The 21,048-nt window shown below is 52.7% G+C and overlaps 10 protein-coding genes and 1 non-coding gene across 11 annotated transcripts; 5 read left to right on the top strand and 6 right to left on the bottom strand.

Moving 5' to 3' along the window:
• Positions 1 to 65: 65 nt before the first annotated feature.
• Positions 66 to 3,701, bottom strand: SCP_0404250 (Metalloprotease; the record flags this gene model as incomplete). The annotated part of the gene is made up of 19 exons (XM_027757159.1): positions 66 to 104; positions 165 to 275; positions 329 to 392; positions 449 to 559; positions 608 to 615; positions 668 to 711; positions 770 to 890; positions 944 to 998; positions 1,055 to 1,104; positions 1,162 to 1,273; positions 1,338 to 1,468; positions 1,524 to 1,603; positions 1,669 to 2,117; positions 2,177 to 2,472; positions 2,523 to 2,626; positions 2,681 to 3,055; positions 3,108 to 3,207; positions 3,264 to 3,604; positions 3,662 to 3,701. 19 exons carry the CDS (start codon positions 3,699 to 3,701, stop codon positions 66 to 68), a joined length of 2,631 nt encoding a protein of 876 aa, XP_027612960.1.
• Positions 3,702 to 4,063: 362 nt separating this feature from the next.
• On the bottom strand, positions 4,064 to 5,620 carry SCP_0404240 (Phospholipid scramblase family protein; the record flags this gene model as incomplete). The annotated part of the gene is made up of 10 exons (XM_027757158.1): positions 4,064 to 4,115; positions 4,166 to 4,202; positions 4,262 to 4,280; positions 4,336 to 4,436; positions 4,500 to 4,515; positions 4,571 to 4,724; positions 4,780 to 4,937; positions 4,996 to 5,135; positions 5,193 to 5,251; positions 5,301 to 5,620. The coding sequence occupies 10 exons, from the start codon at positions 5,618 to 5,620 to the stop codon at positions 4,064 to 4,066; spliced, it is 1,056 nt and encodes a 351-aa protein (XP_027612959.1).
• A 60-nt stretch (positions 5,621 to 5,680) lies between these two features.
• Positions 5,681 to 7,523, top strand: SCP_0404230 (Protein MSS51, mitochondrial; the record flags this gene model as incomplete). Its single annotated transcript, XM_027757157.1, has 3 exons — positions 5,681 to 6,248; positions 6,303 to 6,515; positions 6,568 to 7,523. 3 exons carry the CDS (start codon positions 5,681 to 5,683, stop codon positions 7,521 to 7,523), a joined length of 1,737 nt encoding a protein of 578 aa, XP_027612958.1.
• Positions 7,524 to 7,764: 241 nt separating this feature from the next.
• Positions 7,765 to 10,260, top strand: SCP_0404220 (Cell division control protein 45 homolog; the record flags this gene model as incomplete). Its single annotated transcript, XM_027757156.1, has 8 exons — positions 7,765 to 8,034; positions 8,093 to 8,320; positions 8,380 to 8,517; positions 8,581 to 8,729; positions 8,786 to 9,106; positions 9,172 to 9,639; positions 9,702 to 10,055; positions 10,110 to 10,260. 8 exons carry the CDS (start codon positions 7,765 to 7,767, stop codon positions 10,258 to 10,260), a joined length of 2,079 nt encoding a protein of 692 aa, XP_027612957.1.
• A 258-nt stretch (positions 10,261 to 10,518) lies between these two features.
• Positions 10,519 to 11,355, bottom strand: SCP_0404210 (Imidazoleglycerol-phosphate dehydratase; the record flags this gene model as incomplete). The annotated part of the gene is made up of 5 exons (XM_027757155.1): positions 10,519 to 10,615; positions 10,671 to 10,855; positions 10,906 to 10,996; positions 11,066 to 11,157; positions 11,218 to 11,355. 5 exons carry the CDS (start codon positions 11,353 to 11,355, stop codon positions 10,519 to 10,521), a joined length of 603 nt encoding a protein of 200 aa, XP_027612956.1.
• Positions 11,356 to 11,525: 170 nt separating this feature from the next.
• SCP_0404200 (Dol-P-Man:Man(5)GlcNAc(2)-PP-Dol alpha-1,3-mannosyltransferase) lies at positions 11,526 to 13,059 on the bottom strand (the record flags this gene model as incomplete). The annotated part of the gene is made up of 6 exons (XM_027757154.1): positions 11,526 to 11,682; positions 11,741 to 11,876; positions 11,926 to 12,338; positions 12,393 to 12,698; positions 12,750 to 12,849; positions 12,906 to 13,059. The coding sequence occupies 6 exons, from the start codon at positions 13,057 to 13,059 to the stop codon at positions 11,526 to 11,528; spliced, it is 1,266 nt and encodes a 421-aa protein (XP_027612955.1).
• A 174-nt stretch (positions 13,060 to 13,233) lies between these two features.
• On the bottom strand, positions 13,234 to 15,043 carry SCP_0404190 (Imidazoleglycerol-phosphate dehydratase; the record flags this gene model as incomplete). Its single annotated transcript, XM_027757153.1, has 5 exons — positions 13,234 to 13,677; positions 13,744 to 13,841; positions 13,892 to 14,178; positions 14,237 to 14,395; positions 14,451 to 15,043. 5 exons carry the CDS (start codon positions 15,041 to 15,043, stop codon positions 13,234 to 13,236), a joined length of 1,581 nt encoding a protein of 526 aa, XP_027612954.1.
• A 627-nt stretch (positions 15,044 to 15,670) lies between these two features.
• On the top strand, positions 15,671 to 17,413 carry SCP_0404180 (Uncharacterized peptidase; the record flags this gene model as incomplete). Its single annotated transcript, XM_027757152.1, has 7 exons — positions 15,671 to 15,748; positions 15,808 to 16,455; positions 16,526 to 16,661; positions 16,719 to 16,831; positions 16,887 to 17,076; positions 17,139 to 17,248; positions 17,309 to 17,413. 7 exons carry the CDS (start codon positions 15,671 to 15,673, stop codon positions 17,411 to 17,413), a joined length of 1,380 nt encoding a protein of 459 aa, XP_027612953.1.
• A 260-nt stretch (positions 17,414 to 17,673) lies between these two features.
• SCP_0404170 (ATP-dependent rRNA helicase RRP3) lies at positions 17,674 to 19,266 on the top strand (the record flags this gene model as incomplete). Its single annotated transcript, XM_027757151.1, has 5 exons — positions 17,674 to 18,171; positions 18,224 to 18,402; positions 18,461 to 18,601; positions 18,658 to 18,798; positions 18,858 to 19,266. 5 exons carry the CDS (start codon positions 17,674 to 17,676, stop codon positions 19,264 to 19,266), a joined length of 1,368 nt encoding a protein of 455 aa, XP_027612952.1.
• A 165-nt stretch (positions 19,267 to 19,431) lies between these two features.
• Positions 19,432 to 20,390, bottom strand: SCP_0404160 (hypothetical protein; the record flags this gene model as incomplete). The annotated part of the gene is made up of 5 exons (XM_027757150.1): positions 19,432 to 19,522; positions 19,575 to 19,657; positions 19,731 to 20,017; positions 20,084 to 20,189; positions 20,241 to 20,390. 5 exons carry the CDS (start codon positions 20,388 to 20,390, stop codon positions 19,432 to 19,434), a joined length of 717 nt encoding a protein of 238 aa, XP_027612951.1.
• A 99-nt stretch (positions 20,391 to 20,489) lies between these two features.
• Positions 20,490 to 20,582, top strand: SCP_t0404150. The gene is given in 2 exon segments: positions 20,490 to 20,526; positions 20,538 to 20,582. It is a non-coding gene; the product is annotated as a tRNA-Ser (tRNA).
• Positions 20,583 to 21,048: the final 466 nt, after the last annotated feature.

Genomic DNA, 21,048 nt, shown 5'->3' with positions numbered 1-21,048 from the left:
GTATACAGCATGAATGAGACGACCTCCTTCAAATTCTTAAATACTAACAATCTACAAAAAGCTCTCTACCAGAAAATGCACCGTTTTTCCTGCGGTGGGTTCAACTAAGTGTAGAAAACGACAGTCAGTAGTGTGAACGAGATGGGATGGGAAGATGAGCTCACCTTGGCTGTCGCCGAGCAGTGGAATGCAGTCGCAAACTCAGGAATGTTGTAAAGAGTACCATCCACGCGATATTGGTTGGGCGAATGCGGATCAGTCCGGACGCGTGCCACCTGGGATCATTCATAGTCATGAACACATCCTTTAAGAATTTTAGAGCACTCACTGCTGACTCAGGTTTGATGTTGCGTGCCCAATGCTGGGATGTCGCGATGAAGAACATTTGATCACTGCATCACGAGCATATGGTGACCGATGGTGGCAAGTATTACACAACTGAACTCACCGAGTGAAGTTCAATCCCGGCAGCAGGAACTCGGTCGCACCGTTGTACTGGGCCTTCCATGCACGATATGCTTGAATGGTACCCGAATCGCCAATGTTTTCTCCGGATGTCCTTCAACAGCGTCAGGTATTCGCCAAGAAGCCCTGTTGTGATACGCACAGATTGCCCTGGAACGCGATCAGCATATGCTAATTTTCAGAGTGCAAAATCATTGCTCACATTGACATGAACCGTGCCGCCCTTCCCATCGTCCACAGTATATTCTGAAAGCATAAACGTGTCACTTATCGAATGGGTAGGGAGGTGGATGGATGGGCTAACCAGAAAACTGCTTAACGATGCATTCTTGCCTCACGTTGAAGCCTTCACTGGTAGCGTTCGTCCACCACTCTTCCAGTTTGCCCTGCTGATTGTACATTCTACCAGCAGAATCAAACGCGTGCTGATGAAGCAGTCAATTCGTAGACAATAAGCCAGTGGGTCACGGAGGCTCACTGTCAACTCATGGGCAGCGACCTGCCCGAACGAGCCGTAGGACATGTATCCGGGCCTGAGTGACGCATGAGGATCTGGCACTCAAGGTTCCACGAACAGATTAATACATACCAGTCCTTGGAAAAAAACGGAGGCTGCAAGATGCCAGCAGGGAAGACGATCTAAACGGAGACATTGAAATTCAGAGTCAATCCTCTGAATAAGCGATGTTCCCATACCTCGTTAGCGGGAGGATTGAAATATGCATTCACCATGGAGGGATACATCTCCCACTCGTCGAGATCGCGCTGTTTGCCCAGTTTTTGCCAAGCACGTCTCTGTTCGTCCACGCTGAGTAGAACATTATTATCGACAAACTCGTGACAGTACTGGACAGCTGATGGAGTGAACAAACCTGGCGCTCTCAATATTCTCAAAGAACGTATCTTTGTGGATCGTGACAAGCGAGTAGTAGTTCGCGATCGAACGTGGATCACGAGTATCAGGAGACAATGAGAAGCCAACTTTCACGCGAATTGCATCAGCCTGGGTAGCGACATTACGTTGAGCGCCATATATCATCAGCGACAAGGATACGAACCTTTCCAGCAGCAGCGGAGGCGCTCTCCTCGTCCATCCATGCAATATGAGGTAGCGAAGCCTTGAAAGTCTTCACAATGTCTGACAAAATAGCATGGAATAAAACGTGAGTACAAAAGATGTGACTTCTTCACCAAGCGGCTGACCGGTGATAATCTTCGTCCCCTTCTCCCTGGAGTCGCCTCCAAATGTCTCATTGACAAAGTACCTTCCCGCGGCGAAGCCCATAGTTTCCTCTACTTGTGTGACACAGAACTCGGAACGGTCGCCAATCGCGCCTTTCTTCAGACCGCGCAGCCGCTCTTCCAGGCTTCGCACTGCCTTCCACGCCTCGGTCTCAACACCAAGATACGGTGCAAAACCAAGTCCAGCGCGAGTCACGAAGTAGGCCTCAATGGTGTCGGTGCTAGTCTCATTCAAAATTGCAGACAGCGATACCGCGTAGGTCGGTGAAGTCAATATGACAGTTGATGGGAAATTCCGGGGAGCGAAAGACGTAAAATAAGCGGGAAAGTCAATCTGTGGAACAGTGGAAGTGAGGTTCTCCAGCGGGACAGGATTGTACGTCGCAAATGGATCCTGCTGTATGACATCTCTGTGGACGCAGGCAGTGAGTGTCAGTCCCGGACGCGATCTTGCAAGTAAGAGACGCACAGATCCAGGCTGGCATTCGCAATCGCTTTCTCCAGCTTGACAATCTTCATCGCCAATTCGTGCGCTCTCTCTGTCTGGTTAATCGGGTCTTCCGGCTCTTTTTGGTCATCATCATCGCCACCCCATGGTGGCCATGGCCAGGGAGGCCAGACTCTTAGACGCTCTTCGTGAACAGTCGATGTAGTTGGGGCATTCTGCCGTATCTCAAGTGCCTTCTCTTCTTCTGCCAGTGTCACAAGGAGATGCTCTAGCACATTTTGGTAGAACTCCACAACATCGTCTTCCTCATAATATTCCTGAAGAAACATGTTGATGAAGGCTTTAATTCGGACGCGTCTTTACTAACCTTCGAAGGCAGGCCAAGCCCGGGCTGACCAAACCAAAGTGCCATGAAGTTGGGATCCTGACCTACGTCACCCTCGATAGTCACATCAAATAGTGCGTCGATACCTGGAGTCCAGTGTCAGTTAACAGGTGCCCCAAGCTACGAGAGAAAAGGCATACCCCGAGAATGCAGATAGGCAACCGCAGCGGTCAGACCCTCCTTCCCTGGCTTGTTGTCGGTCGAAGCAAGCTCGACCACCGTTGTCTCGCCTCGCAACAGTTTCCGGATCTTGCTAGTCACCTTCGCCAAAGGCTCCGTCCCAATCTCGTTAAGCTTGTCCTCATTCAAGCACGAAGAGTACAAGCCGCGCAGCTTCTTGAGAATTTGATCATCGTACGATGCGCCATAAGACGCGGACAATTCAGTAAAGCGCGACGGCGAGTCCGAAGACAGAATCCGCTGCAACAGACGTTTGTTCTGAAGTGACAGGGCTTCAAATTGGCCAAAAGCCCCCTTGTCGGAGGGAACAGGATGTTCCTTTAACCAACCACCGTCTGGGGGAAAGAGGTGAGTAGATGCCAGCAGAACAAGCAGCAAGTTACACACTCGCATACTCGTAGAAGTTCTCGCACGGGTCCTGTGTCATGTCAAGTGACGACAGAACAGACGAAGCGAGGAGGATGCAGTCCGAAGTCAAGCACAAGGGCTACACGCGTTGATCCCTTCAGTGTCGGAAGGGTGGATAATGCATGACGAACGCACCTCTGCTGGAGGAGCCGTGGGAAGGGGAGGCGCACCAACAGTAGACGTTGATACAGAAGTGGAAGTGGCGGTAGCCGTGGCTGTAGCAGTCGCCGTAGCTGTGACAGTAACTGTCTTGGCCGGAGGGGCTTCTCCATCCCCGCCATGCTTGCCGTTCAGTTTGTGCTGCGCTCCGGCGAAGAGGCCGATGAAGACAGAACTGAGTAAGAGGAAGATAAGCGCGACAATGAGGAGGATCTGCGTCAGCGGCGTGAAGGGTTCTTGGACTATCGAGGTAATGCGTTCGAGGAGTGTTGGCTTCGGCAGTGGTTGCTGCGCGTCTTGAAGGAGCGGGGCCGATTCTGGTCAGGAAGTCATGAGAATGTCAGACATGACTACAAAAACCTACGACATGTTACCTTCATCCGTAGGGGACGTTGCGTCCCTGGTGTCCGCCATGTCGACGGCGTAGAGAGGTGAATCTTCCGACTCGTGTTCGTCGCCTGCGACAAGTCTACCTCGCGTCCTCGGTCGGCGCTCAGCACGTGATCACGCTGCCCGTAGAAGCGCTCAGACGTCATCGAAGTGGCGCCCGAGGAAAGAAACTGGAGGTGAGAAAATGTATTGAGCTAATTTACACATATGTGTTGTGTCTGAACATGTAATATCCGACGGTCGTAAGCTGAGCTCCCGAAATTATCTCGAGTCAGGTTTGGACACAGATTTGCGGAACTCGGTTTCACACTGGACTGAGTGGGAAAACTTGTGAAAAGTATCGACTCGGTTGTGGGGTAAAAGCGAGCTCAGTCTGGTAGGTCAGTCTAGGCGTCACCGCCAAACGAGTCGAACATAGGAAACCACGTTCCGCCATGACTGTCACAAGTCAGCCCTCTCTCTACACTTCTTGGTGCAATGCGACTCACCCAGAATGACGGGAGAAGTAGTCGAAATCGATGTTGACTGCCAAGCATATTATTCAGTACGAAGAATACCAGTCATCCGCGCGCATGAGTACTGACCAGCCAACGCAAGCACAAGCTATGCAACATCATCAGTTAATTCCTCGAACAACTGAGGGAGCGCGATGACTCACAGCACGTTCATCCAACGTTATATCACGCACAATCGAAGGTGCACGAGGTGTGGGATCGTCGGGATCTTGGGGCATGGGACCAAAGCGAACGAAATATTGACCTGCGAGATGGCATCCACATGAGCGCTCATCCATCACTTGACAGTACAGAGATAGCAATGTACCTGTGTCCGTGAATAGCTGTACAGAGAACAAGTAAATCGAGTAAGTCAACTTGACGAGTATAATAACCGACCTCGCGCCCGAATCCGCGGAACCTTCGATTCACGGTAGCCATTTCTTCTCCACGGGAATCTTGAATGGTGAAGTCCCAAGCCCAGAATCCTTCGTCGACACGCGCCACCTGTTTGAACAGGTCATCTTTTGAAAGGATACGGCGTTTCTCATCCCTAGCTCAGTGGTACCGCTTGAGCTCCGACGTATTGACGAGACCGGGGCACGAACCTCAAAAATAAGTCATAACGCCTACGCCACAGATGCCAGCGCTGCTGGACCTCCGCAAAGGTGTCGAGGACCGGCTCGCCCTGGGAAGTGTACTCGTGAAGATCCTTCAGCCGCTGAACGTACATGCGTGAGTTGATAAACTGGAATGGCCGTCGGAGCTGCGATGCGCGAGAGGTGAGAGATAGAGATCGAAGCACCTTCCACGCGGCTACACACCCATAGGACGGGGTTCCCGTCCGCATCCATAACCAACGCACGGAACGGCCTATGCGTGCGGAGTATCTGGCGCGAGAAGGTGGAGAGGAAACCGCGGGGTTCTTCAGCAATGAAGCCGAGAGTGTCTTCCCTTTCGTTCGCTGTTCAAAGTTCCAGTCAAAGAGACGGGATAGGTTCAGAAAAGGCTTGCTACAGACAAATCACATATCGATTCGATTGCTCGAACCCAATGAAGATATTGAGCATCTCGAACTGTCTGCGAACATGAGAGTATCCTCGACGGAGGCGCAGCAGAACACAGATACCTCGTAATGACGAGCTGATTGTTGTCTAGCAGCAGCCTCTTCAGTCCAGCCTCAGGGTCACTGACGGGAGCTCTCTTGCTGGCCTCCCACAAGGGGGACCGGTCGTAGGTAGGAAGCTCGTCGTTGATAGGTCCCCGCCGGCCAGAATTCTCCCGCGACCTGATATCGTTCAAGGATGCCTCAGAACGTATTCTGCCTGTGCCAGGGCGGCGTTCCGGAAACCTCGAAAGCGCATAAGTGCGGCAAAAGATGGACGAGACAGCATCGGCCGGCCGGGCAGCACTCAGCAATGTTCTGGAGCCCCTTCCCAGTGCGAACATTTACTAGCAGAGTCAAATAGTTTGAATGAAGACGAGCGTCCAGAAGGACGCGGACGAGAGATGCGCAACTCCCTCGGCACGATTCACGCGCCCGGCGCTACCGTCTGCTTCGGTCACAAGCGCCCATCGACGAGTCTCCAAATGCTGCTCCGACCCACGACCCAGCGAGCGTCCCTCCGTCTCCTCACCCACAGCAGCGCCCGCCCATGCGTACCCGCTAGCCTCGCACCGCGCCACCACACCCGCACTCTTTTTGGCTGGTTCAAGAAACCGAAGCCCGCTGGGAAGTTTGCCAAGGAGAAGGCGCCCGTCCTCAGCCAGGACGACCTCTTCCACTCGTTCTCGCAGTCGCCCTTTCCCGCCATCCGCGCGCGAGGAGAGGCCATACAAAAGCTTGCGCCGTGTCCGGTGTGCGCCTCTGAGCACAGCGCAACTCACGCGCACAGCAAGGCTGCTCCCCGCGCGGTCAAGTTTGAGTGTCCGGACTGCGGGTGGCCGACGCACTGTTCCGAGGAGCACTGGCGGGAGGACGAGGAGCACAAGAAGTACTGCAGCCGATTGCGGGAGGTCAATGAGGACGATCATGATCTGCGCAGTGGGCGGAGGCTCCGGGAGTTTGAGCTGCCTGGTGAGGATTTGTGTCCACATTAGTTTACAAATCGTCTTCTGATGGCCTACGTAGGAGAGCAGGACTCCGAGGCGGCCATTTCTTTTGCGAACTGGGATGTCTTCTGGTACACCCGTGAATTCCCTTCAATGGACACTGAGCGTTCGCGGAGACATGCCAGCAAGCTGCTGACATACCCACTCACGATTGGGTCGGTGCTTCATCAGTTCAGTGGACTGACATTGCGGAATCAACGGCTAACGCCGGAGGGTAGTCGATCTTTAGCAGGTATGATGAACATTCCACCAATTTTTCCTGCGAGACTTGACACGGTGTGTAGCGCTGCGCACAACCCTGCATGTCCCACCGGGCGCTCCTGAGACGGAAGAAGCGTCCGCAGACAAGCCTCAGATGAGGATATTCGTGCTTGGTGCTCGAGCAGAGTCCTCGTTACCGCCGCATGTCTGGGAACAATTGTGCTTACTGTTCCCCTCGGCACATTTCCACCTGTATTTCATCGGACCACAGGTGTCTCTACCCAGGCCAGCTGAGGACTTAAAAAAGCCAACACAGCAGCCTGCGAGCGATTCGGCACAATCTGCCACGGACAGCAAAGCAGACTCGGCACAATCCGCTGCTACTGATGCATCAACCGAGCCCGCGCCCGCAACACCTAAAGTGGAGGAGGAAAGAGCGTTAAAGGCCTCCGACGAAAAACCCGTCTATGTCCCCAATATCTACGAGCCCCCCACGCCTGCGCCGATAGCACGTCTCAAGCGTACGCGCGAATCCATCCAGGAATATGGCATTCCCTCGTACACGGTCCCTTACACCCCTCAGCTTACTATTACGGGCATGCAGGCGAACTATATTGACGTCCACAACCATTTCCAGGAGACGTTCGACCCATACACTGACTGCTTCTTCTTCTTCTCCCCTGGATTCGGGTTCCCGTCGCCAAATTCGGTGTCAGAGGCGACCGGGGAGCCGCTTCTGCAGATTGCGTCCCCTACTGAATGGGGCCCGGTGATGCCGCTGCTGCTGGCGAGCAAGTGCCCGATCTTCGTGACAGGGTTCTCCCCTGCGGATGTGGAGCGCGATGTGAAGTCACTCTCGACTGCACCCGAAGTGGCTGGGGAGTTCGACTGGGTGATCACTCCCGGGCAGAACGCGTTTGGGAGCGAGAAGTGGGAGGTCGCGGACTTCGACCCGCGGGTGATGGTGAAGACGAATTGGGGAGTGTGGGGCATCCGAGGGAAGAGGAGGGATGTGAGGGAGAAGACTAGCTGGTTCTAGCTAATTAGGTTACAATATTCTACAAGATGGTAGAGGTATGGGTCCGTTGAATAATGATCCCCACTCCCAACGTTCAGCCACAGACGCGATTGGTCACGTGTTGCGTGGTGTGAAAAGACGCGTCGACGCGTTGTTGAAGCCGCGGTCACGGTTCGGCCAGACGTGACTCTAGAGGCCGTGACTGCTCCCTTCTGCTGGTCAACATCCGCTCGCAGTACTCGTCTCTCGGCCACTGATCACCATGGTCTATCTTCCCCCTCCCCATCTCGCCTCAGCATCCCGACCATCCTATGCCGAGGCATACGCAAAGGTCCTCGCGACTCATCGTCGCTCACCCACCACCTCGGCCTCGTCCGTTATCATGCTTGTCGCTCCCGACGTCGACGCCCTCTGTGCGGCCCACATGCTGGCAGACCTATTCAAGCAGGACGACGTCATGTACCGCATCATACCAGTCTCTGGACATGCTGAACTCGAACGCGTAAAGAAGGAGCTGGAGGCGTATCTAGACGTGTGTATCTACCTGTACAGTACGACCACTCGTAATAACTGATATCGTGGTGGCCTAGCTGCACAGCTTGATCCTCCTGAACATGGGCGCCATCCTCGATCTGCCCTCGGATATGTGGTTCGGCGAGTTCAATAAACAAGTCTCAGTGCATGTCATCGACTCCTTCCGGCCGCAGAATTTGTCCAGTATCTTTGGAGGTGGCGAGAATGGGGAGCGGATAGTGGTGTGGGACGACGGCGGAGCAGAGAATCTACAAGAAGAGCGGAAGGCCTGGGAAGCTCTCATGGTAACCCACCAATTTCGTCCTTTACTTTCCCACCCTGATCATACGGCTTGTGCGCCTAGTATGAACCCGAACCAGACTCAGACGAGGATAGCTCAGATTCGGAAGACGAGGCAGAGGAAGAGCTTGAGTATGAAGATGGCAGCCCTTCCGGCAAGAGGAAATCACTTGGAGAACAGACATCGCCCAGAGCCCCCAAGGTACATCTCTTCATGACATTTCTCTCTCGAAAATCTGGATTTCAATGAACCTGCCTTCACTAGAGGCGGAAGATGCACTCGGAGGAACGCGTCCAACACGAAGCGCGAATAGAAAAACACTACGCATCTGGTACATGGCATGGCCAGAGCGCATCAGGGACGATGTACATTCTCGCTACCGTCCTTGAGCGTGTAGACAACGACCTGCTCTGGTACATCTTGTCGCACTGGGAATCCACTCGAGCTGATATGTAATATCTCATCCTAGGCTCGCGATATTGGGCCTCACCTTCCAGTACACTACCTCTCGCATCTCACGCGATGACTATGACAAGTACCACTCAATATACTACGACGAGGTCGCGCGACTTAACCCCCCGCCGCCGGCCTCCGCACTGAAAGACCACGATTTCAAATCCCAGCACCCGGATGACACGTCGGTGTACGCCGCAGACGAGCTGCGGTTCCTGCTCTTCCGGCACTGGAACCTCTACGACGCGATGTACCATTCCAGCTATGTCGCGGGGAAGCTCGGCATTTGGAGGGACCGCGGCAGGAAGCGGTTGACCGGACTGCTTGCGAAGATGGGGTGCGTAGAGTCTCATCTCATCCGCTGTTGCTCAGCCGTGACCAATGATCGGTGCAATGCCTTAGGTTCTCCATTCCAGAAACACAGCAGCCATATCCCCACATGGCGAAGGACCTGAAGCTCTCGCTACGGAACAAGCTCGACCAGATCGCGCCGGAATATGGGCTCGTCGAGTTGTCCTATCCATCGTTCGCGCGGTGCTTCGGGTACCGCTGCCAGCCCTTATCTGCCTCAGATGCCGTCGAGGCTGTCTCTGCGCTGCTGGACGTGGCCAGCGGGGTGCGCATGGAGATCGAGGTCGAGGGCGCGCGTAATGGCGGAGAGTGGTTTGGCGGCGGGCGGCTCTGGGAGGGAGGCAAGGAGAGAAGACGCAACGATGAGCGGGAGAACGTGCCGCCCGGCGCGATGGTGAGCATGTCGAAGACGAAGAGCGCCGCGGGCGATGCTGCAGACGACGCGGGCGAGGACGTGGACGACGCTGCGCCTCAGTGGCTGGTCAGGAATTTCTGGACAGCGTACGATGCGTTGAATGAGTGAGTATTTCCTCTCGTTATACGTGTCTTGAGGGACCTTGACGTTCTGGCCTGTGCGTCAGCATCGTTCGTCTGCGCGAAGCACTGCCGCTTTCCATGTCCCTCCACCGCGCCATCATCCGCCAGGGCTCGTCAATCATCGACAAGCACGACATTCGCTCTCTGCGCGGGCACCGCGTAGTCGTGTTGACACAGGGCCCAGACCTTGCGCTCTTCGCGCACCCCGGCGTCCTGCAGCGCCTGGCGCTGTGGCTGGTCGAGGCGCTCCGCGACAAGCTGCCGGGCACGACCCTCGCGCACTCGCGCAGCAAGCGCAAGGGTCTGCCGCTCGTACTCGCGTGCCTGAACGAGAAGTCGGGGACGTATATCGTCGTCGGCGTTATGGGCGCGTTGGACTTTGGCGAGATCCGCAAGAAGTGAGTAACTGCCGAACGGAGCGGTGGTATCAAGCTGACTGTGGATCGCTCTAGCGAGTTCGGCCTTGCGTTCTTGGACGCGAAAGATCGCTGTAATGCGCGCACCCGCCATGGGTCATTTGACACGAGTGTCTTGGAGATCAACAAGGATGATCTGAAGGTCTTTCTCGAGACTCTCTGTGAAGGGCCCAGAGAGAGATACTGAGATAGATGGCCTATAATATCTTATTATGCTCGGATATAGTGTTTGTACTTTAGGACGCGTGCATTGTCCGTTGTAGAAGTAGTTGACGCACAAGACATGTATTGACTTCACTATGGGGCTTGGACTGTCGGTCTGGCACGGACTCTGTCATCATGACGGAGTGACTGTGTGAACGAAGAATAAATACTCTAGATAACACGATAGATCTGACACTGCTACATACTGCACCACACTAAGCGTTTCGAGTATCCTGGTTTCCTACAATACACCCTTCGTACTTGGTACATCGTTCCCGCCCGTCCTCTCGATCGCCTGGCGGATCGCGAGTGCCACTGCCTTGAAGGCCGACTCCGCCCTGTAACCGACGGTCACCATCCGAGGAGAGCTGCTGAAAGGAGCACAAAAAATACCGGTGGTGGTCGTTCTCTCCCTTCAAGACATCGACATGCAGTGTGACCCCAGAGGCGATAGAGAACGAGTAAAATATATGGGGCAACATCTCAGTAGAGAGGTCGCCGATTTTTTCCCGCTCGAGCCCGAGATCTGTCACGCAGTAGGGTCTGGAGCATATGTCTATGACCGCGCGCGAGAGGGCCTGCCAGAGAAGTGAGCAGTGCGCGACGCTTCGGATGCTGTGCGGCTCGCCTCGTCTAGTGGGGCGAAGCCTGTGCCGTAGCGACGGATGCCTCGGACCTCTCCAAGTGCCTGCTTGAAGGCGGTACCCAGTGCAATCGCGCTGTCCTGTAAATAAGGCGATAACTCAGGCTATATTTTCTAGACGATGCTGTAAGAATTCGAGAAGCACTTATCTGCAGTGTGATGGTCATCTATCCAGAGATCGCCTTTGCACTTCATCGTCAATGACATTCCGGAATGCTTAGCGAGTGCATGGTACATCTGAGAAAGCGACCGAAGTCAGGATATCAGGGGTCTTAAGTCGTCCTGGAGAAGGCTTACATGGTCTAGGAAACCGATGCCCGTAGAGACAGATATCTCCTGCACATTCCCTGTCCCGGGCTGACAATCTAGGTTTATGGAAACCTTAATCTCTGTCTCATTCGTCTTGCGCTCGAGCGTAGCAATTCTAGGCTCCATGTTCGATGTGGTAAGTCCAGTAGATGTGACCTACAAGAGAATCTTGTTCGGTGCGGATCAGATGATATTTCCTTTTCAGGCGTTCAGTGTAGTGATGAAAACGAAACTGTCGTTGAGTTCACCACTACAAAACCTCCACAATATGTTAATTAGAGGACATGCCTGCGTAACTACTCTGATTTATGTACGATGTCCTTCTTCCCTTCAGGATAGCCGAACCACAACCCGACCACCAACAGCATATTCGCTCCGCACAGAATGCTCGAGGATAACGGAGTGGAGGGGAAAACGTTCCACGCATATTCGATCGCGAGAAGAATAGCAAGTCTATCGCATCAAAATATGGGTATCTGGCGTAGTTCAAGACTTAAATTACTGGACTCACTTGATGACAACAGGATATTTCGTCCTCCACGCTAGGAATGGCAGCTGCCACGCATACCAAGAGTAGAATTGATAGTGAAGTGACCGTGAAAATAATATTCCAATCAAGTTTGACGTGAAGAGAACGGTGGTGACGACTAGAAAGAAATGAGTGGATCGCACGTTCAGAAAAGGGACGCGACTTACAGTCTGCTGTTACCGGAGGAACCGGAGGGCGTTGGAGGGGTGTACGCAAACCTCGACTCACTACATACCATACCCCACCATCACCTTTGCACCACTTGAATAACCCGAAGGCGACGAGTGTCGTTAGATGGCCGGCTAGGAGGCCTTTTGCCCACGCAGAACTAAGAAATGTCTCTTCCGAAATAAATCTCCAATTCACCGTCCATCTGTACAAGAACGTGCGAGAAAACTGGTAAGAATACTTGAGGTATGACAATGGATATTGCCACAGAAAGGGTAAGCCGATGACCAGTTGAGTCAAGGCGAGAGCAGAGACGTGAGCGAGAGTGGACAGGAAGCCGCGTCTCTTGAAGAGGACTACTACGAGTCCCGGTAGATAGAGAAGTGCTGACATCTTGATTGACATTGCACAACTGAACAGGGCAAAAATAAGCGGTGTGTAATCGGAACATAAGGTAGGAACGCACCCCAGCAGCAAAATCCCGGGAATATCCCAGCCATATCCAAATGCTAGAATAGCAGCATGCGCAAAGAAAACGTTCCAACAATCATTGAAGAGTCTCAATACAAAGATGGAGTGCAGTCTTTTGCTGAGAGGTAGTAATAACAGGATCCAGTTCGGCACGTCACCAGCTTGGCGGTAGATTATGCACGTTATTGCGAGGAGTGCGATATAAAGCAACGAGTAGACTTCCTGAGGCGCTACCAAATTCTTCCCGGAATCTGTGATCGCATACAGGAGACGGTGGACATACAGGTGTCCCGCTGGATACCTAAAGAAACTTCACGAGGTGCAAATATGGCTTGTCGGTGCTGGGACGTACACGATGGGACCTGTCGGGCCCGAAATCAAGGCATAGTCCCGTTCGCCCTTCATGTATAGCTCCAACTGGTAGATGTACGTCTCCCAGTCGATCTCAGTATCTGCAGATATCCAGCTTTAGAACGTCTTCCGCTCAAGGAAGTGGGCAGTCTCTGACATGGCACGAAGCGGATAATAAGCTGGGTGAGAACGGCATCTCCAAGGACCACGAGAGTAGCGAGGGCATAGAAGTAATGAGGATCGGTAAGTAGTGAGTGCAAGGATGCACTGAGTGTGTTCACTAGACGTGCCAAAGGCGAAGGAAGGGACATCTTTGTCGGCTGCCAGCCATCGGGCGCTCGGTTATAATATTTCCGACCGCACTACATAAGTCAAGAAATAATTTGAGAGGTCCACGTTATATGCTGGCATAAAGCCCAAAAAAAGTTGGGAAAGGATCTCTGGATCCAATCCAGTGAACCAGCCTGGATGGCCACGATCTCAGGTCAAATCTCCACAAACGGACCTCTCCCCTCCGCCGTCACATCCATGACCTTCCAAAAGTTACAACCCTTCCCCTCATTCTGTGCTCCAGCATAACATGTCCACCAATACTTAGCGACGATGTCTTTCTTGGTGCTTGGCGGTTCCGCATTCCTCTCGCCACTCGTACCGCTGGTGGCTTTATTGTCCGTGTAACGGTTCTTCATGTCCGGACGGAGGATGCACGGCACACCACACCGACACCGTGGAGTCAGCTCTGCACGATAATCCGGGCGATAGAATCGAAACGTGATATTGATCCGTGAATTTGAAGAGGCCACCTCAACATCTTCGGGTGAGAATAACGATGGAGGGGGAGGGAACGGAGGGTGGAAGAGGTCAATGGTATTTTGGGGAGGTACAGCATGCTTGAATGTTTCTTGGCAAGATGCATGCATGATGACTAACTGGAGGGAATACGCGTTAAATCTGACTGCAGCACGCGAACGGATAGGGGCAGATGAAAGCCGTACAGAATTATGCTGCAACGGAATGTTGTACGTCCTCGCACTGCGTTTATCTTTTTCATTACTGGGTATCACCTCTCTCAAGCGAAACACTCTACTGGTACCTAGAGTCAATAATTAGAAGGCACTCTCGAGTTGGTGAATTGGACAGTACCAAGACTCAAGCTCGCAATGGTAGGATATGGCCCCAGGTTGGTCAATTGATCCGAGTGAAATCCTACGCTTTCTTTGGTACCTTCATAGCGATTCGCGGCAGCTACATTTGCTCGCCACAAGATAACCTCTGCTGGATTATCTATGTCTGGAGGAGCGCCGCCCCATTCCAAGGGAAAACGCTTGCGTCTGCCCATCTCTCCGTTCACCACTCGCTCGATGATCTCGCATGCCTCTTCCATGGCAGGAGGAAATGCTGAAGGAGGGGCCGTGGGACGCCCATTATACCTGTGAATGGAGGAATCAGATAGAGATGCCAGTCTAGAGAGTGAATTTTGATGCGCACCAATATTGCGCAGCCTCTTGAAGATCAGGACTTTCTGTTCCAGAAGCCGGACCGCGAGCATAAAATGACGTCCGATGCGGGCTTTCAACTACGCGGTCAAACAGCCACCATTTATTTCTCTTCCAGTCCCGGCTCTCGTTCATCATGGTGTAAAATAACCTGCACCAATGAAGGGTCACGAGTCCTTCATGAGCGCATTATTGAGCACACGCACCGGCAGGCAAGCTCCGACGGTAAGATAGAAGGATGTAATGTGCATGGCGTGTGATCAGAAACAAGCACGGGCGTGCCTAACGTGAGTGGCGGAAATTTGGGAGGTACTGGCTTGGACGAATTACTGGAATTAGGATGACGAAGGATGTTCATGAACTCGTTGTTCGTAACAGGTTTGACCTTGCATGGAGATCCCGAGAGAGATATAGATGTCTCACGGGAAGTTTTGCCGTGAGACGAAGAAGATGCTCTACGGGTGGACGACGAGGGTATTAAATCATCTTGGACGCTCTTGGCAGAAGCAGAGCTTGCGGCAGCAGCGCGTTTCGAGGGCAGCTTAGACGTGTTCTTGCTACGCGTGCCAGACGGAGACGCTTCTGACGTGCATGGGCTCAGCCAGTCATCCAATGAGGCCGTCCTCTTCCGCTTCTGCGCTTGTCGCTTTCCTCGCATATTTTCCCGCGACAGATAACGGGCAGCTTTCTCGACATTCCCGTCATGTTTCACGAGCGCATCCAGCAGTACAGCGTGATCAGAGATGGGATGATCTAGCAGACTTGACAAGAGCGCCAGGAGTGTGTCTGTGTCTTCCATCGTTGAAGAACAGGTTATACTGCTTTGCTCCTATAACTCGCAAGGGGCATGCATAAATCGGATTCTAGACACAGGGTCAGAAAATCCGGTTAAGCCCCCCCAGGACCCCCTCCCCCCCCCCCCCCCGTGGGAACTTCCCACGGTCCATATATAGAAGGCACCTGCCATATAGAGATGGTAATCCTAGGCTTACGTGATGCAGGTCACCTTGTTAGTCATCGTTGTGACCCGACATCACATCTGGTAGCGCCCGTGCCCGCCGCCACCTCCGAGCAGCCCACCCCTGCAAGTTGCGCAAACACTCCGTAGACCATCATCAAAGGTGCCTTTCAGCTACTGAGTGTATGGTTTTACTGCAGGAGACCCTTACTTACCTCCTGCCGCCCATTTCATAAGTAAAAATAATTCTCAGTTAAGGACCTCGGAGCCCCCCCCTACCCTGTGTCTCGGAATCTGCCGGTGCATACCCCTTGATAACTCGCGTCGAGAGCAGCTCGCGGTCACGTGAATCGGAATGGGTTGCCGGCTGGCGAGATGATAGCGTCGCTTGCAGTTGCCTCTCAAGCTCGACGAGGCCGCTGAGCTTCCCTGACCAGTGGATTGTTATCATACAGGGGGTCGGTTGTGATGGACTACAAGAGTTCTCATAAGCAGAGGACAGGCGACGGTGTCGCCCAAAACAAGCCGACACATCGCTCGACGGCAGTGAGTCGCACGACTTGCAATGGCACACTCCACATACCTGTCTCTGATCTGAATTCCAGCTCATCGTACTCTGCATCTTCGTCCAAATCATTATAACCATGACCTATCGTCATGTCCGCCCACTGGGTTCCCCGTCGTCTCTTTCTGGTGCCGATCCGGAGTTCTCCCATCTTTCTAGCCATTGTGCGCACATCTCTCCCATCTCTGCCAGCTCCTTCTACGCGCGCCAACAATCTCTCGCTCGAACACTTTATTCGCTGAACGCATCGGCATACGTTGCAGAGCCGGGTGCAAGCGCTGGTTTCTTTGCCAACCTGTCTGGAGCACATTGGTCGCTATCTGAGAGGCCGCTATTGCTGATAGTTTCGCCCGAGCTTGATGCAGAAGGCACGATTCTTCCGAGAATGTCAATACTCACTCCCTCGTTCGAAGCCACTCGTGCAAAACTTCTGCCGATTCCAAGCGCCTCTGACATCGCCTATCCTGCTTGGCCGGAAGACGCAAACCCCTTCGAGGTTGCAATTTCCGCAATTCGGCTATTCAGCGGAGGCCCGATCTTCGTTGACGATAATGTCAGATCATTCGTTGCGGATGGCCTACAGAAAGCAGCTCCGCAGTTCAGAGTATCCACCGCACCTGTGGAGGTTCGACATCTGAGAGAGAGGAAGAGCAAGGAAGAGCTTGAGATCATGAAGTGTGTCAATGAGGTGAGACGGTTACTTAGGATCGAGGCACTTTCACACCACGTTTGTATATATCTCAACGCTGCTTCCTTAGGTAACTCTTCTAGCCATCCGAGCTGTCCGTGACAAGATGTACTTCGGCATGCACGAATCGCAAGCTCGCCAACTAATAATCAGTGCACTTACCAGTGCAGGCTTACACAACGTGGGCGCAATTACGCTCTTTGGGGGTAGGTCCCTATCATTAACTGTGAGGCTGGCGACTTCTCGTTGAAGCACTGCAACAGAGAACGCGGCGCTACCCCATGGAAGTGGGACAGATCGCGTGCTCAGCCCACACGATTTTGTCCTGATCGATTGTGACGGTTCACTGCATGGTTATAACAGCGATGTCACGAGGGTATGGTCGTTAGCGATCTCGCGTCCTTCGAGTGAGTTGAACCATGGCTCTGTAGACTTTTGCTTTGGCTGGTTCTACAATTCACACAACGCACTTGAGACTTTGGAGTCTCGTGCACTCTGCTCAAGCAAACGCGATTACTGCCGCTCGCAACGGCTCCATCACCGCGGAAGTGGACCGAGCCGCACGCGAAACGCTCTCCTTGCAGGGCTATGGACAATATTTTACACATAGGCTCGGACATGGTGCGTTGGAATACTCATTCGTTATGACGATATGATCTGCAACATGAAACATAATATCGCAGGCATCGGCCTGGAGGTCCACGAATCACCTTACTTACGCGGTGGTTCGGGCGATATAATTTTGACAGGGCATACCTTCTCCGACGAGCCAGGCATTTACATAGAAGAACAGGTCAGTGTCTATAAGGTCTTTCTGTCGGTCACGGCACTAACTGGATCTTCTCTGCGGTAGGTCGGTGTGCGTCTGGAAGACTGCTTTTTTGTAGACCAGGATGGCACTCCTGTTTTCCTCACTGCAGGAGTAGGGGGTGCTGCTGCTGATCCTTGGCATCCGTGACGCATTGGTGTACGATGGGGCTTTGGAGTAATGTACTACAGGTATAGGAATTTGTGTGAGATGCACTGGCCAAGAGATCCCGATCGATTTCGAGATTGAGTACCGTGAGAGTCAATCGCAATTTGAGTCTGCACTCGCAGTCACCCTCTGCTGTCTGCACTTAAGTAAAAGCAGACCTAGTACAAGTTCAATTATTTTAATTCTGCTGCTCTGCATCTGGCGTCTTACAGTATCACCTATCTGGTCCTTCTGGTGTAAACATGCCTTCTCCTGAGGAAGCCAATACATCCGCTGCACGGTCGCCCGAGCCCGTTCCGACGTTCAAATCACTTGGGCTTATTGACCCCCTGCTGGAAGCTCTCCAGCAGCTCAACATCACAATTCCCACCGAAATCCAAGCCGAATCTTTGCCCCATGCTCTCCAAGGACGAGATATCATCGGCGTTGCGTCGACAGGATCAGGCAAGACTGCGGCCTTTGCCTTGCCCATCCTTCAGAAGCTCTGGGAGGAGCCCAAGGGGCTCTTCGCATGTGTCATGGCGCCGACGAGGGAGCTTGCATATCAGATCTCTCAGCAGTTTGAGAGTCTCGGTTCTGCGATCGGGGTGCGGTGTGCGACGATTGTGGGCGGAATGGACAGGATGTCGCAGGCTGTCGCACTCGCGAAGAGGCCGCACATCATCGTAGCCACCCCAGGTCGGCTCGACGACCACTTAGAGAACACGAAGGGGTTCAGTCTTCGGGGTCTCAAGTTTTTGGTACACTTCTTCACCGCTTTGCTTGTGCATGTGGTTTTACCAGACTTGTCAGGTTTTGGATGAGGCCGACCGACTATTAGACATGGACTTTGGGCCTGTTATCGATAAAATTCTGAAAGTCATCCCCAAGGAGCGCACAACGTACCTCTTTTCCGCCACAATGACCACGAAAGTCGCCAAATTGCAACGAGCAAGTTTGTCCAACCCGGTTCGGGTGGAGGTATCGGAAAAGTGAGTACTCGCATATATGAAGGCTTTCTCAGTTGAGCTAACCCTCTCCCACCCTCAGGTATTCCACCGTATCAACGCTATTGCAATACTATCTTTTCATTCCCTTGGTCCAAAAAGACGTACATCTCATCTATCTGGCGAATACCCTGGCACAAAATTCTATCATAATCTTTACGAGAACAGTACATGACGCGCAACGGTCGGTTTCGTGCAGCTTAAGCAGCAGTCATCTTCACATCTCATTGATCAACATAGGCTGTCTATTATTCTGCGCACTTTAGGGTTTCCTGCGGTACCGCTGCATGGTCAACTCAGTCAGAGTGCACGTCTCGGTGCGCTGGGAAAGTTCAAGAGTGGTGGTCGAAAGGTGCTTGTTGCCACGGACGTCGCCAGTCGGTAAGCTCGTACGAATTCCCGTGGTGATACAGTCCCCTGATTTGCTCGAGTCGACTCAGTGGACTGGACATCCCATCTGTGGACGCGGTTATCAACTACGACATCCCGACACACTCCAAGGACTACATCCATCGCGTCGGACGTACAGCTCGTGCTGGGCGGTCGGGAAAGTCAATCACGCTCGTCACACAGTACGACGTGGAGCTGATACAGCGCATCGAGGCTGCGACGGGTAAGAAGATGGATCTTTGGCCGACCGATAATGAAGAGATCGCGTTGCTGAGAGAGCGAGTGGACGAGGCGGGGAGGATTGCCATTCACGAAATGAAGGAGCAGGCGGCCAATGGGTTACATGGCCGTAAACGGAGGAGGGTAGAGGGTGGCGGAAAAGATGATAGAGACAGGGACGATGATGTCGTTGAAGCTGGTATACCCTTGAAGAAGAGGAAGTCAAAGGGTGGGAGGTAACCCGCTGTCTGTCGCGTCACGCCGAAGCATGCTGTGAATGTAGTCACCTGGCGCAAACTTTTGTGGTACTTATTGCTGCAAATCAAACACATTACTAACATGGTATACAGTCCTTGAAAAAAAAACATACAAGAATATCACGAGAGAAAATGAATCCCAGATTACTCAGTCTTTGAACATCAAATCAGAGCGGAGAATGTATTTGATACCGTTGACAATTCGAGACCCTTCATGAAGCAGGCATTCACACCCATGCCTGGCAGAGATGTCATTAAATCTCCCCAGAACAGTGCATTAGATGGCTGTACCGATGCAGTAGTGCCGTTCCACGGGTCAACGGTGCAGTGATGATTTCCGCGGGCATCTTCTTCCCTTCTCGATAGAATAAAGTCTACAAAGTTGAGAGAATTGTCGAAAAAGAGTGATATAATTGAATTGTCTCTGCAAAATGAGGAAAGACGTACTTCTCCGCCTTCGACACCATCCTCTACACCCGAGAGATAGACTAATAGAGTCCACTCGGACTTCGCGCCTGTTCTAGCATCACGCACGGAGTCGTCATAGTGAGGACCGAAGTGCTGTCCGGGAGTGTATTTGTAGAGACGAATGTTCGAATTCAGGGAATGAACCCTGCGTCTGTCAGGATCGTTCGCTCGCTTCGCAGAAACGGGATATGGAAATTCAGGAAGATGCGGTTCCAACAATTCAAAGAGTCTCTGCGCAATCTCAACAGAGACCATGGACATTCTATCTGGGGATCGCCAGAGATTACCTTACCACGCGACGACAAGGTATGATGATGGCGCAGCATACTCACAATTCACTCGCTCTGCCTCTCCCTTCTTTTTGAGCAGGGTAAGCTCTAATGGCTGAGACTCTATGAAGCTAACCATATCCTTGCATTCTTTGGCAGTCAGGAAGTTCTAGGTGAGGTTTAGCGGTAGTACAGCCGCGCGTCGGGGAGGTACACAAACTTCGAACAGCAAGATCTGGTCTTCCAGAAGGACGCGACAGCGGAGCTGGCCTTTAGGTGAGATCCGAGAGAACAGCGGTGCCAGTGCATTTGTCGCAATTTTACTACCTGGAGTGCTTGGAGTTCGAATGCGAGACTTCCGACGAGACATGATAGTGACGCCTTGGCGTCCTCTACAGAGTGTATCCGTCCGCCAGATCACGCCGAAGGCCAAGAATAATCTAATACAACCAGGCGCCCTAGAATTTAGGTCACTTTGCCGGAGTGGTTAACGGGATCGCCTGCTATTTAGCTGAGAAGCGGTTGGGCTTTGCCCGCGAGTGTTCGAATCGCTCAGGTGACGCTTTTTTCATCCGAATCTGATGCTTCACAAGCGGATTCCCACCTCTGCACCAGAAAACCTGGTCTCGTACCCAGACGGTTATCTCATCGCACCCTACCACCGCAGATAACACGTCTGGGGCAGTTTGATAGAGCCCTACCTTACAGTTAGCGCCCGTTAGCCGCTCGAGAAGCCTCGCTTACGTGCTTCTTTAATTATGTGCCTGCCCACTCATCGAGCGCGACTTTTGATCTCTATGCCCAGTTTACATGTATATTTTGAGGAGATTTGACGGGAGTGAGTTCCCGAGAACCTCTGAAGCTTTTCTGAGATGGCCCGGATACTCTGAGCTCGCGCTGACACAAAGGAGCACCGGAAATGCATTAAGCCAGCTACTTTGAGTGAAAATGTCAAGGAATCTGGCTGAAAATATGCTCGGGCTCTTCCTGTGGTGCTAAAATGTTTCTAGAGGTATTTACAGCATTAC

Source organism: Sparassis crispa, assembly GCF_003851025.1.
Source record: "Sparassis crispa DNA, contig_000003F, whole genome shotgun sequence".
NCBI lineage: Eukaryota > Fungi > Basidiomycota > Agaricomycetes > Polyporales > Sparassidaceae > Sparassis > Sparassis crispa.
This window is presented reverse-complemented; position numbering and strand designations above follow the sequence as displayed.